The following is a 13,007-nucleotide window of genomic DNA, read 5'->3' on the forward strand; positions in this document are numbered from 1 at the left end:
GAGATTTCTTAAAATCAGCATGATAAGAGCTAACATGAACATTTTCATTATTCAGAGAAATATGACATAGCTTTTTAACGTATAATATGTTTCTGAGAAAAGTTACTAGTTATATTGTCTTCATCCAAGAATTGGTCTTTGGGTACAGATGAGGCTTGAGAAAATGACATTCCCTCTTAGACTAGGTAGTGTGAAGGGGAAAAAAAATGACATTCCTCCTCCCCCAAAGCAGAGTGAAGTCCGTATGGGATATAGGTGTAAAGAAAATTTTGGACTGGGCGTGGTGGCTCATGCTTGTAATCCCAGCACTTTGGGAGGCTAAGGTGGGTGGATCACTTGAAGTCAGGAGTTCAAGACTAGCCTGACCAACACGGTGAAACCCCATCTCTACTAAAAATAAAAAAAATTAGCACGGTGGCACATGCCTGTAATCCCAGCTACTCAGGAGGCTGAGGCAGGAGCATCCAGAGGCAGAGGTTGCAGTAAGCTGGGATCATGCCCCTGCACTCCGGCCTGGGTGACAGAGCAAGACTCCAACTCAAAGAAAATTTTGTGGAACACATTTTCTCACTGACATGAAAAATGTTTCAAAGATGAATAATGTCCATCAAGCCATGGCAATGGAAGTGAGGATGATAAAGGATTGCACAGCTGTGTACAACCTCACTGTTAGTATCCTGCTGGGATAGTTGGTCTCCTCATCACTGTAGCATCTTTTATGTACAGCAGAGGGCAGAAGCTCCTCGGCATGTATGTGAGGGAACCACATAAATGGAAGGCTGATATTCCTGAGAAGGGAGGATGTGCAAACACTCACAGAATAAAGCCTTTGTAAAGGAAAGGCGGCTGATGAGATGGAGTGCTTCCTTCACCTGCGGTGGGTCTGTAGCCATGAAATCTCCCACTCAAAATCGCTTTTTGTAGCTACTGGAAGCACTAGGCCTCTGACCTGCCATCATCCTTGTTATGATGTCATAATCATATTCTGTCCCTGTTTATTGCAGTTCTCTGGTTTGTCTGGAGTGTTTGCAAGTCAGTCATCATAGTGGCAGCTTCTGCCTGCTACAGGATATTTATATATGGAAACATACCGTGGCAGGAGTGCTGTAAAGGTGGTGTCAGCTTACACAGTTGCTTCAGCCAAATAAGGACGGTAACTTCAATCCAATAAAAACCTCATCAGTTACCAACTAAATCAGGACATGGTGTTTTTTTGTTGTTTTCTTTTTAAAGCATAGTTTTAGTAATATGTTTACTAAAAACCTTAGACATTATGAAAAAAGTCAGGATTTGGAATCTTACACTGCTTGGCTAAATTAAGACTAAATATAGACCAACAGTTTCATACCGGGGCTTATGGGCCTCATAGGAGCACCTGTATGCTGAAGAAAGGCAAAGAGAGAACTACAGAATTTGTAGAAATATTTTGTTGTAGTTGCTTCTGAACAATTAGTTTTTGTTTGTTTGTTTTGTTTTTCTGGTAACCTAGCAGTCAAAGCTCACATTTTTGTAAGTAACTTGCATGCTATTACTCTACTGAGACTGAATTAGTATTATTGAGTCTGGGAAGTTTTTGTTGCATGTGCTGTGTTTTTCAATTTTGATAGAAATGATTTAGACTTGATTTTAAAAATTAATTCCTGAACATGAAGAGGCATTGACTCGGAAATGAAATTAAAGAACAAATTACCATGACTTATTCAATAAAACTGCTTATTAGCTTTGAATTATGCCCTATTATAACTATTCTGATTTTGTGTCAAGCAATACTGGTGTGAGTTATTTCTATGGTTTGATACCAAGCACCTGTGGTTAAAAAAATAAAGCACAAGGCAATTTTTCATAGACAATTATCTTTATTTGTCAGAATATTTATTTGTAAATAGCAAAATAATACTTAAATGACAAAAAAAATCAACTATTAGCAGTGATCTAAACCAGAGGAAAATGAAATTACTTACATGTTTCCAGTCAAGGTATAAGAAAGGGTTCTGTTAAAGGGATTCTGCTTTAGCCAATCTTGGTGAATAAGAAATTTGCACACTGGAGTTGAAAAGGAGGGTCAAGTTAGTGTGATGAAGAATAGCTAGTAACACTGGCTTCTCCAGGCTTGCTGGTTGTTCCTAGATGCCCTCATTTGGAGATGCCAAAGATAGCAACTACTGGGTGTCAAACAGCTGTGGGGCCTGGTTTTAGGGCCATGTGACCTTGTATCCATTTACTAGCAGACTCATGAGTCATTTGCAAGTCATCTGCAGGCCCTTGGAGCCCTGGAACAGCACCCAGCTCAGTTTTCTGTGCTAGTTCTTTATTTTTCCACTTGCATGTTGCAGTTCATTAAAAAAAAATATTGGAATAGCATATATTTACATTGTGACTTCACTCTAAAGAAGACATTTTCTTTCAGAGCACATCATGGCTCACTAGGTTGCTGTCTTAGTTTTTTTGGAGTCACCTTTTGAGTAGATAGCAAGGCCAGTAATTTGGAGATTTTATTAGCTGTACTCTTAAAGTCAGTTTTTGTGGCTGTGATTTTTTAGCTAGGTCTCTATTTTGTAAACATTAATTAAGCCTCAGTATGAAACTTAAGCAACAGCAGATACATTCCTGAAGGGGAAGCTAAGGCTCAAGGCTATTAAGTCAGAGATCCAAAAATGAACCATGCTTCAGTTACCACACCTAAAATAGAAGCTGTGTGTGGAACAATGGTCCTGTGATGTGGCACATAAAACTTTTTTTCCTGGTCAAATATTACTGTTTTGTCAAATATTAGTATAAATAAATGATAAAATATAAAACACATTTAAAGAATTGTTTTAAAATCTGTGACTATGCGTGAGTGAATATTTTGGGGCCTTGGATTTATCTGCAAAAGGATAAGATTCTAAGGCCTTTTTACTCTATTTGCTGCTGCTTTTTAATTTTTTAAAATTGTCATATCAAGTCATAGGAATGCTCTATGAAGTATATTTGGAATTCAGTAATATCAATAAAGTGCTACGGTAGTACCTTATCTGAAAACAACTCAGGGAATTGTTTGTTCTTATTAATTAAAATTTCAGGATAAGTGAAACATACTTTTTTAGCTTTAACTCTAAAAAATATTTTAGTCCACGACTTTTTGAGCTCACTTTCTTAGCTAAGGTTCTGGTAGCATATTTTTCACAAGTACCAGTAGTTTTAGGTATTACTGGGAAACTGCTGGAGTTTTTTGTTTGTTTGTTTGTTTTTTAAATATTTTAGACTATAGTTTAAGTTGCTCAGTAAATGTCTGATACTTTTTCCCCCATATCTTCTTTAGGTGTATACTTTTTTAATTTTTTTCTGAATTTGGTTTCTCCCAACTCTATATTTCTCTTCATTCTGTAGTTGAGTTTTAAAGGAAATTTTTGCAATAACAGGAAGTACACAGTGTGTTGTCAAATATGCACAGGCACCATATTTATCGCATTGACTTTATAGAGTCCAGATAGACATTACATGAGGATTTTTATCCTCAATCTTATTTCTGTTCATGTACTTATTATTAACTGCCTCCAATTCTTTTGAAAATGGTGAGATTTAAATCCTAAATAAACATTTCAGGTGTTCCATCTTAACGTAAGTCACTAACTTCTAAACCTGGCACTGGGAATTTGAAGAATAGGATTGGTCCCTACTCTAAGGAGTTTTCAGTCTATCCGGGGAAATCAAAGATGTAAGCAAATAAGTGCAATAAAATACTATAGATGTTCTGATAGAAGAATGTAAAGAATCCAACAAAGGCAAAAGGAAAGACAGGTTTGTTCTGTCTTCTTAGGGGAAGTGATGTTTGAGCTGAGTCTTGAGGCAGGATTAGGAAGGGATATAGAAAAGAAAAGTAGCACAAAGCAAGACTTAGTGAACACTGAGCAGAAGGCCTGATTCCAGCTCTGCTACCAGGCAAATGTGTGATCCTGGGCATTGACCTCGCCGAGCTTCCATTTCCTCATTTGCGGAAAGGATGGGGGCTAAAGCACATCTAACACCATTTCTAGATCGAAAAGTCCTCTATCATGATTAGACTCGATAACCATGAAAGGAAAAGCTTTTATAGTAATTGAAATTTGTCTTCCTAGAGCCTTCTTTTCACATAATTAAATGGCCACAAGTTCTCTGTTGTGCTAGAGATACATCTCCACGTAAACCTTTTAAACTCACCAGGCTTTTCAGTGTTGCTTGCAGTTGTGCTGTCATTAGAGAATATTACTTTTAATATTTAATAAACCTCAAGCTATTTATTACATAAGTGACCTCAGTCTAAGGGAAACCCAGGTGGAAGAGATCTTGGAGGTCCTGAAGTCTAGCAGGATTTCTCTCTATAGCATCTAAGTTTGCTAAGATTGTTGTCCTGGGGACTCACAGTCAGCATCTTATGGCTAAAGGAAATGTGTGAAGGGAAGGACTTATATGCCATATGGAGGAAGGCTATAAAAATTGCAATTTTCTATTAAAGCCTCCTGCAATTAGAATGGTTCATGGTAATATTCTCTTCTTTCAGAATGTTTTATGGCCACTGCTGACTAGCTTAATTTTGTGTACCTAGTCTTCTTGCACAAAGGGGATTTGAGGCATCTCACCAGAATATGAACAATGTAATAAAAGAGAAAAATTTAAAAATCAGTTACAAAACAAAAAACAGATCCAGGGAAAGTATAGGCAGAGCTGAGAAATCTGAGGAGGAGAAAAGAGCGTTTGCAGAGAAGCAGGGTGTACACGGATGTACAATTCTTAAAATTGGGCCACACATTTGACTGTGAGCTTCCTGGCAAGCAAAGCAAAAAGAACGATTACAAAGTGGTCCACAGAAGGAAATATTTTTTTTTCTGGATAAGCCAAGTTCTGTAGACCCTTAGCTGAAAATAGTATTTGTGGGTGGTTCTTCATAGGCCCGTATGGCTTCCTGATGGCTGTGCTTCTTGTGAAGTTGAGTTCACAAGCCCAACCTCTTGTTTTTAACGTCAGCATTTTCTTCCAGGGACAATGACTCATTCTTCCCAGGACGCTGGTTCTTGTGGCATTCAGGAAGATGGAAAGCTTTATGTGGTGGATTCCATAAATGACTTAAACAAATTAAACCTCTGTCCAGCCGGATCGCAGCATCTGTTCCGTATGTGTGCTGGGGAAGGCAGAGCAGCCCTTCCTAGCTTCTAGGCTACCTAAAAATAGCCACTGCTGACTGGATGTGTGGATGTGGTGGGGGTGGAGTGGGCATTAGGAAGAGGTTGGCACTGGAAATGTTAATTGCTGTTAGGGAAGTTTTGCTTCTGTTTTCTGAACACTTGACAGGATTATGGGCTTTCTTGGCTCCAACACAAGATTTGAACTCTTGACTTCAAATATTCTGAGATCCTGGGGCCTCAGATCTCTGGAAAGGGGTGGAGCCTGCAAAGCTGGACTCCTGGAGGCTCGCTCATCCCTCTCCCAGTGACCATGGCTCGGTTACCGATGGGGACCGCTTCCCACAAGAGTGTTGTTTTATAGCAGATTTGCCAAGAGAATGCGCAATCCAGAGCATTTTCTACTTACAAATTACAACTTGCGCAATTAAGGGTTGGACAAAGCGGGTGGGGGAAGCAAAATAACATCTGCTAAATATTAAATGTGTATCTTGCCTCCTAAATATTATAAATGAGCTCTGTCAGATCACTCTGAGCGCCATCTTTTCTAGCTTAAACGCTGACATTCATACACCAGTGTTAATTGCTCACTTGCCATTTGTTTCATATACACTCTAAACTTATTGTTCCAATGTTGTATCTATCATTTCCTGTCTAAATCCTTTCTAAATTCCTCCTTTTTTCTTCATTTTAATAAGTTCAAATTTTCAACTGTTTTTATTGCAGTCAGTCTCAACAGAAGTAGAAGTTTGGGTATCAGCCTACACTGTTACTTTGATTAGGAAGCAAAAGTAACTGAAGGGTATGGCATAGGATGTACTTACAAGGCATGGGACATAAGCCACCCATCTGTCCATAATCACGTGGCACAGTGAGTGGGACCAATTCAACGTAGGAGAGTATGCAAAAAGTAATCCGATGATCTCCACTACCCCAGGTTTCTGTGTTGCTTATTCAATTTAATCTGGGTGTTATTAGGCAAGCAGACCCTGCAAAAACGGTGATCAAATGCAGACAATTCTTGGTTTGAGTGAACCAAGCTGTTGATAAAATGTAACTGCATTCTCAGTTCAACTGCAAAGCATTTAAAAGAACCTTGCTTCCAAGGCATATCCATCCAGAAGACAGCTTTAAGAGAACAACAAGATCACTTGGACACAGGAAGGGGAACATCACACACCGGGTCCTATTGTGGGGGAGGCGGGGGGATAGCATTAGGAGATATACCTAATGTAAATGATGAGTTAATGGGGGCAGCACACTAACATGGCACATGTATACATATGTAACAAACCTGCACGTTGTGCACATGTACCCTAGAACTTAAAGTATAATAAAAATAAATAAATAAATAAATAAAATTAAAAAAAAAAAAAAAAAAGAAACCAAAATAGGTCAGGGCCGTTTTTGTTTAAATGGATGTAGGCTTAACTGATTATTCCTATAATAAAAGAAGTTTCCAGGGAGATATCCCAGAGCATTCAATTGAGTCTTCCACCCGGCATAGGTGTCCCACACCCAGTTCTGTTTTACTCCTGGGTTACTTTGGGAAAGGGTAATAGAACTTCTATCACTCTTAGCCTTTAACTTCTATATTCCCTCCCCCCACACACAAAAATTCATGTTCTGCTATTTCAGTGTTAAGACAGTCTTCAAAGAACTTTCCAAACAGGTCTAAGGAGATAGCTTAACCCTGCTTATTCCTTGAATACCAATAGAGAAGAAGGTAAATAATTCACAGATTTCTCTCTGCCCAAAGACATTCCTAAAACGGAAGTCACTTTCTAGGCTTGTCAGAGAGAAACTGGGTGTATCCATTACTCATGGTCTAACAGTGGGGTACTGTTCAGTTCTGCTGACAAGTTGTATGCTGAGCAGTTTTTGTCCTTGTTTTTTGTTTGTTTCGTATTAGCTCTAGAGGACAAAATCCCAGTCCTTGGCACAAACTCAGGAAATGGAAGCCGGAGTCTGTTTTTTGTGGGGCTGCTAATTGTGCTAATTGTCAGCCTGGCACTGGTTTTTTTCGTGATATTTCTAATAGGTAAGTACCACCACAGGTTTCTTTTTTATTGCTTGTATGCATTTATTCATAGCTGGCTGACTTTGCTCCTGCAGAGTTTGCACCCTCCAGTCAATACTTCCCGGTGGTCAATGCTTACATTGAAAGAAGAAGGAATGCCTCGAGTGAACCCTGCTGGCTGAGGACAGGGTCCCTTGGGCACAAACCCACTGCAGAAGCCCACAGTGCCAGAAGTCCATGAATGTGTATGTTGAATAATTCTATAGCACTTTAATTTCTCACTTGGAGACTCTAGCTGCCCAATGGAAGGCAGCTTATTCTGGTTGATTCTAGCTTTACTTTATCCAGTGCCTAGATTTCTCCACTAAATTCAGATCTATAACTCATAGTCACATTGAGGTTTTGAACTGAACTCGCTCCCAGGTTTTCTCACTTGCATATCATCCTAGACATCAATGAGAAGCACTTGAGGGCTTGTACGAGGCCCCAGAGACAGTGTTGGAGATGTATAAATATGGCTTCTTTCCAATTTGATCGTGTTCAGGCAACCTGCTCCTAATATAACCTGCTTTGTCTGCTCCTGGCCTGGGCCATGCATGTTGTGACCTTGAGTGGTGACTCAGACTTCCCCACCTCAGCTTCTCAGTCAAGGATCCTTCAAGCCTCCAGCACCGCCACCCTCTCTGCCTTGGATGTGGGAAGGGTGCTGTCCAACTGTGGTGCTGTCGCCCCGTTCTGAGCATTGCCTCTTCCCACGAAGCCCACAAGTTTCCCCTCTCATCTGGAATTATTTTAATTCTCTTCCAGATGACTTAAGAGTAGATGGAGCCTAAGGGAAGGTGTCATCTTTGATACCTTTTTGCCTGGGTGTACTGCACCGTCATTTCTTCCACCCCTGAGTGCTTTATAGCTTTTGGAAGGGCTCTAATTTAATCTCATTCAGGATTAGAGGAGGCAGAGGTGGTGATGACGATGAGAGGAGACAGGTGGGCAGAGTTCATGATGACCCTTTCACCACTTCCAATCCCATTTCCTCCCCCGAAGACTCCTCCCTCCTTGCAGCTTGAACGTCTTTAGCCTCTGGAGAAAAAGGGACTGGGAGGGAGGGGTCATGTTTAATTGCTTCTCTTGCACCTGGCTGATGCCCTTTTGCATTTAGAAGCTAACATGTGAACTATTTTTACAATAGTTGCAAACTTGCATCTGATGATCAGTTAGGGGAGGCTTGGCTACTGAACCAGCAATGCCAGAAAGAGCACATGGGCTAGTATTCTGAACCGTTACTCCAACATAAATTAATGCTGGCCATGTCATTCTACCACACCCGCCTGGGGGTAATAACCAAGTTAAACTGTTAGGAAATTTTAGGTATGTCTACAGACATATAAACACCTCCCCACCCCGCCAAATTCTCTTTTTCTGTGAGATAAGTAGCAAGATTGAGGGAAATAATACCAAATGCTATATATTGAGTCATTACTCTGTCCCAGACACTGTGCTAAGCCCTTGATACCTCTTTGTTCACAACCTCGTAACAACTCTGTAGTGTAGAGTCCATTATTATTATTATTATTTTAAGATGAAATCTTACTCTGTTGCCCAGGCTGGAGTGCAGTGGTGTCATCTCAGCTCACTGCAATGCCACCTCCCAGGTTCAAGTGATTCTCCTGCCTCGGCCTCCCAAGTAGCTGGGACTACAGGTGTGAGCCACCATGCCCAGCTAATTTTTGTATTTTTAGTAGAGATGGGGTTCCACCATGTTGGCCAGGCTGGTCTCGAACTCCTGACTTCAGGTGATCCTCCCGCCTTGGCCTCTCAAAGTGCTGGGATTACAGGTGTGAGCCACCGCACCCGGCCAATTCCATTATTATTTTGGTTTTATGAATGCTGAAACTGAGGTTTAGAGAGATCTATTAATGTGCCCAAGGTCATGTTGCTAATAAGTGGCAAATTGGGGCTCAAGGACACTCCACTTGACATCAAAGACTATGTACTTTATCAACATCACTATGTTCCACTTGTATGAATAGCATATTTTATATTTGCCTTGAGTGTTTTTTTATTGAAGACAAAGTCATATTAAGTGAGAAACAGAAAGATCAGGTGAATAAAGAAGAGTATCTTTTTATTGGACAATTGCTCTGTGTTAGATACATTAAGTTTATTATCTTAAATCTTTCCTCTAGCCATCTTAGAAAATTTAACTCTGATAAGCAACCTCAAAGTGTTCCATTCTGTATCTTATTTCCAAAGATCTTGTGTATTTGGAAAACATTGTTTTTCCATTCTAATGGGTGGTCTGAGGGGGAATGATTACACAATCATTTTGGGCCGGTAATTCAGAACAAGCAGACTTAGGTCAAAATAGGCTGGAACCCAAAGAATGTAATTTCTCAAATAAGGAGTGAAAACCTTTTTCTGAGAATGGGTCTCAAAATGAAGCAGTACAGCAATCACGTCTGGGAGGATAATCAAACATGCCGACAGTTTCCTCTGGTTGCTCACAGCAAGGTCTTTTTTATCCATAATTGGTGTGAAGTTGCCAAAGGTAGCCTAGGCTGGCACCAAGAGGTTGTAAAAAACAATTCACTGGCTAGGAAACTTCAGTCTTTACCGGTTTCTCTCCTGGGCTTCTGGCATGCATGGATATGGGAACAGGGGATTTGCCAAGAGTGTCTTTCAGCATCAGCTGAGCACCAGTGCGGGGCTCTGATGAATTTCAGTGGAACACAGTGGAAACCAATGTAACACAGTCTGTTTTCTGTTTTGAAGTTCAAACTGGAAACAAGATGGATGATGTGTCAAGAAGACTAACAGCTGAAGGAAAAGACATAGATGATCTTAAGAGAATAAACAATATGATTGTAAAGCGACTCAACCAATTGGACTCTGAACAAAACTAAAGAAATTATTTTCTGAGAGCAACTGCTAACACCTTGAGCTTCTTACTTTCCTGGGAGTGTACAGGTTTAGGAACTGAGAAACTGCACTTCTTCAGGCAACAGATGATCTGGTCAGGGAACCCACCCCTGGGGCCCACTTTCTGCAGCAAGATGGGATCAACCCCAAGGCAAGTGGGTATGGGAATAGCAACTAAAAAGGGGTGAACTTGTCTCAGCCCCCTTTTATGGTAGGACACTTCATCTTTAATGGGGTTAAGGGTGGGTGGCTAGCAGGGAGGAGAATCAACAAAAGGCAAGAGAACTTGACTACGTACATACAGGTTCTTACCGAAGGAGCTTTGCTACCAGAACAAATTCACGGTGTCAGTGAAGTTCATGACATCTCATGCACCTTTACAGATGCCTGGGAAAGCCTGAGAAATTCATTGAGTTTTATATGTTGAAGGGAACCAGGTGATTACTCTTTTCAATAAGATGGATTCTGCTCAGGTGATTAGAATTTAACTCTATTTCCCCAGGGACAGCAATGGGTGGGCCCCAGAGCTAGTTGCTGTCTAGTGTTTGCTGGTGAAAACATGAGCAGTAGTTATGGCATTGGACCTGGTTATGTAGGGTTGGAGGTTGAAAGGGAAAGCCTAATTAATTCAACTAATGTTTATTAAGCTCCTACTCTGTGCGAATCACTCTACTCTAGAGGAGCTTCCATAAGAGTGCAGGATAAAGAAAGGAGATGGACAGTTATATGTAATTATATAAGCTTCGTTTACTTTGTTTCTCATGAAAAAACCCCTTTGGTACCCTGCTGATTGATTTGGAAGAAATCTGGTAGGTTTGTGGCCTTTGCTAAATTACACTAGGAAATTATGTAATTAGAAGATTTGGAACCTGCATTAGTTCCAGCAACGAAAGTAAGACACACAGCATATGACATAAGATACAGTGTGAAATAAATGAGTTTAAAAAGCATATGAGTCTTAGAAAATCTTTTATTTAATATAAAAATATTCTACCAGTCATGAAGAATGTATTATGATTTTATCATTTTGGGTTGATCAAAAACATTTGGGTTTACTAGGATATTAAACATTCACTTTATAACACTAAATAGTTAATGAAATAAACACAACACATTTTGCTTATCCAGTTTTGCACTCAAAAACCATTTGTTTTGATACTCTTTTTCTTAAAATTGGTAGCTATCATGCAGAACATTGTTAAAATGAGAAATTTGCAATTACTGGAAAATCTTTTTTGACCTATTGATAGAGTATGGCAAAAATCATTGTTATCACGATTTGTTGTAAAGTTGTTTCAGAAACTGATGATCTGATGCAACAATTCTTTGAGAAAATCACTTATTTCTTTCCTTTCTGTATGCTCTTATTATACTTTTCTCCATTTTCTGTCTAAACAGTGGATATATTTCATCCTCAGTGATAACCTTTAGTCCGAGAAATTTATGGTTTTTACAACATAAAATAGTGTCAGATAAGTCATTTTATTCCTCTTTTTGGAGCCAATGTTTTTTGATCTGTACTGTCCTGCCTGTATTACACAGACAGAGGTGTGGTGACGCCTCCGACCCTCACAGTCTGGAAGACGTCAGTCACCACAACTCCCGGTACTGGGTATTGGATTCACAAATTAACAGTGTCCACTGAACGTGTTTAAAAAGTATTGGCTGGCTACAGATAATCTTATGGTAGTTAAATACAGCAGTTAAGAACATGGGTTTGGGGATCCAACATCCTGGTTTGAATCCTGGTGCCACCACTTATTGTGACTTTGGGGAAATTAACTTAATTTTTTGTTTTCAGTAAAATAGAATAATTAGATAATCGATTTCATAGTATTATGAGGCTTTAAAAAGGTTATACATATAAAGGACTTAAAAATATAAAGGACTAAATAAATGTTATTTGTTATAATGATATTGTTAAAAGTAGTAGGTGTGGCATAGTGGAAATAATCGGCTACATTTAAACCTCTATTGGTGAGACTAAGGACCAAAAATTGTTTTTGTGGCATGGTTTAAGATGATAGCCACCCTGATCTCTTTTGACCATGGATGATGGTGTGAGAGTCTTTTAGCAAAATCACTCGTTAAGTTACAGTATAACAGGTGATCAGTATAAGCAGGAGGGTTTGTTGTTTTCCAAATGATCTAGTCTGAAGAACATAAGGATCCACATTCACCTACCTGCGCTGGAGCCAGGAACCTGTCTGTCTGCCCTGGGCTAAGGGCTTGACCCACAGGGTGCACTGGGAGGAGGGAGTGGGACACTAAAGGTAAGGCCCAGGAGAAGCAAGAGGAATAGAAGGGACAGCTGAACCAAGACACGTCCTGATAGGAAAAGATAACAGAGTTTTGCACTATTCTTTGGATTTTGGCTGTGTTCACAAAAGGCTGAGAGAGAGATGATTGTTCTACTAACAGATTATATCTGCACGCCCTTCCTGATGTTGCTAGGCATTATGGGAGGATCACACTTATCTTTTGACTCTAGGTCCAATGCTGTGTACTTTGTATTCTGCCATGAGGACCCTGGAAGAATCTTCTTATAGCCCCACAAATTCTTCTGTCTTGGTAACCACCTATAGGTGGGCCTGGCCCAGCTCTGCATACCACACACTGCTGTGACACATGGAGGCTGTTGGGTCTTGAAGCTACCTGGAACTAGGTGGCCCTGGCTTCTAGTAAGGCCACTGAGCTGCAACCTAAGGGATACAGGGTACTTATCACTCAGGAATAGACCAGGGTCATCTGGCCAGGACTCTGTCAATGAGCACCAATCCCAAAGCAAGAACAAAGCAACAAGGAGATATGAAAATAACACAAAACAACTGTTTTGTTCTTGGTAAAAATAACCTGGGGAAAAGGGAAGAATCTTGGTGCGCACGTCATTTGGACTAACTGAGGTATCTTGGAATATATTGTGCAAACCA

The 13,007-nt window shown here is 40.0% G+C and overlaps 1 protein-coding gene across 1 annotated transcript; it reads left to right on the forward strand.

The window, feature by feature from the left end:
- Positions 1 to 1,197: 1,197 nt before the first annotated feature.
- Positions 1,198 to 11,027, forward strand: LSMEM1 (leucine rich single-pass membrane protein 1). Its single transcript, XM_005550551.5, has 4 exons — positions 1,198 to 1,509; positions 4,997 to 5,128; positions 7,051 to 7,179; positions 9,931 to 11,027. The coding sequence occupies exons 2-4, from the start codon at positions 5,002 to 5,004 to the stop codon at positions 10,059 to 10,061; spliced, it is 387 nt and encodes a 128-aa protein (XP_005550608.1). The 5' UTR covers positions 1,198 to 1,509; positions 4,997 to 5,001; the 3' UTR covers positions 10,062 to 11,027.
- Positions 11,028 to 13,007: the final 1,980 nt, after the last annotated feature.

Source organism: Macaca fascicularis, chromosome 3 (genome assembly GCF_037993035.2).
Source record: "Macaca fascicularis isolate 582-1 chromosome 3, T2T-MFA8v1.1".
Taxonomy (NCBI): Eukaryota; Metazoa; Chordata; class Mammalia; order Primates; family Cercopithecidae; genus Macaca; species Macaca fascicularis.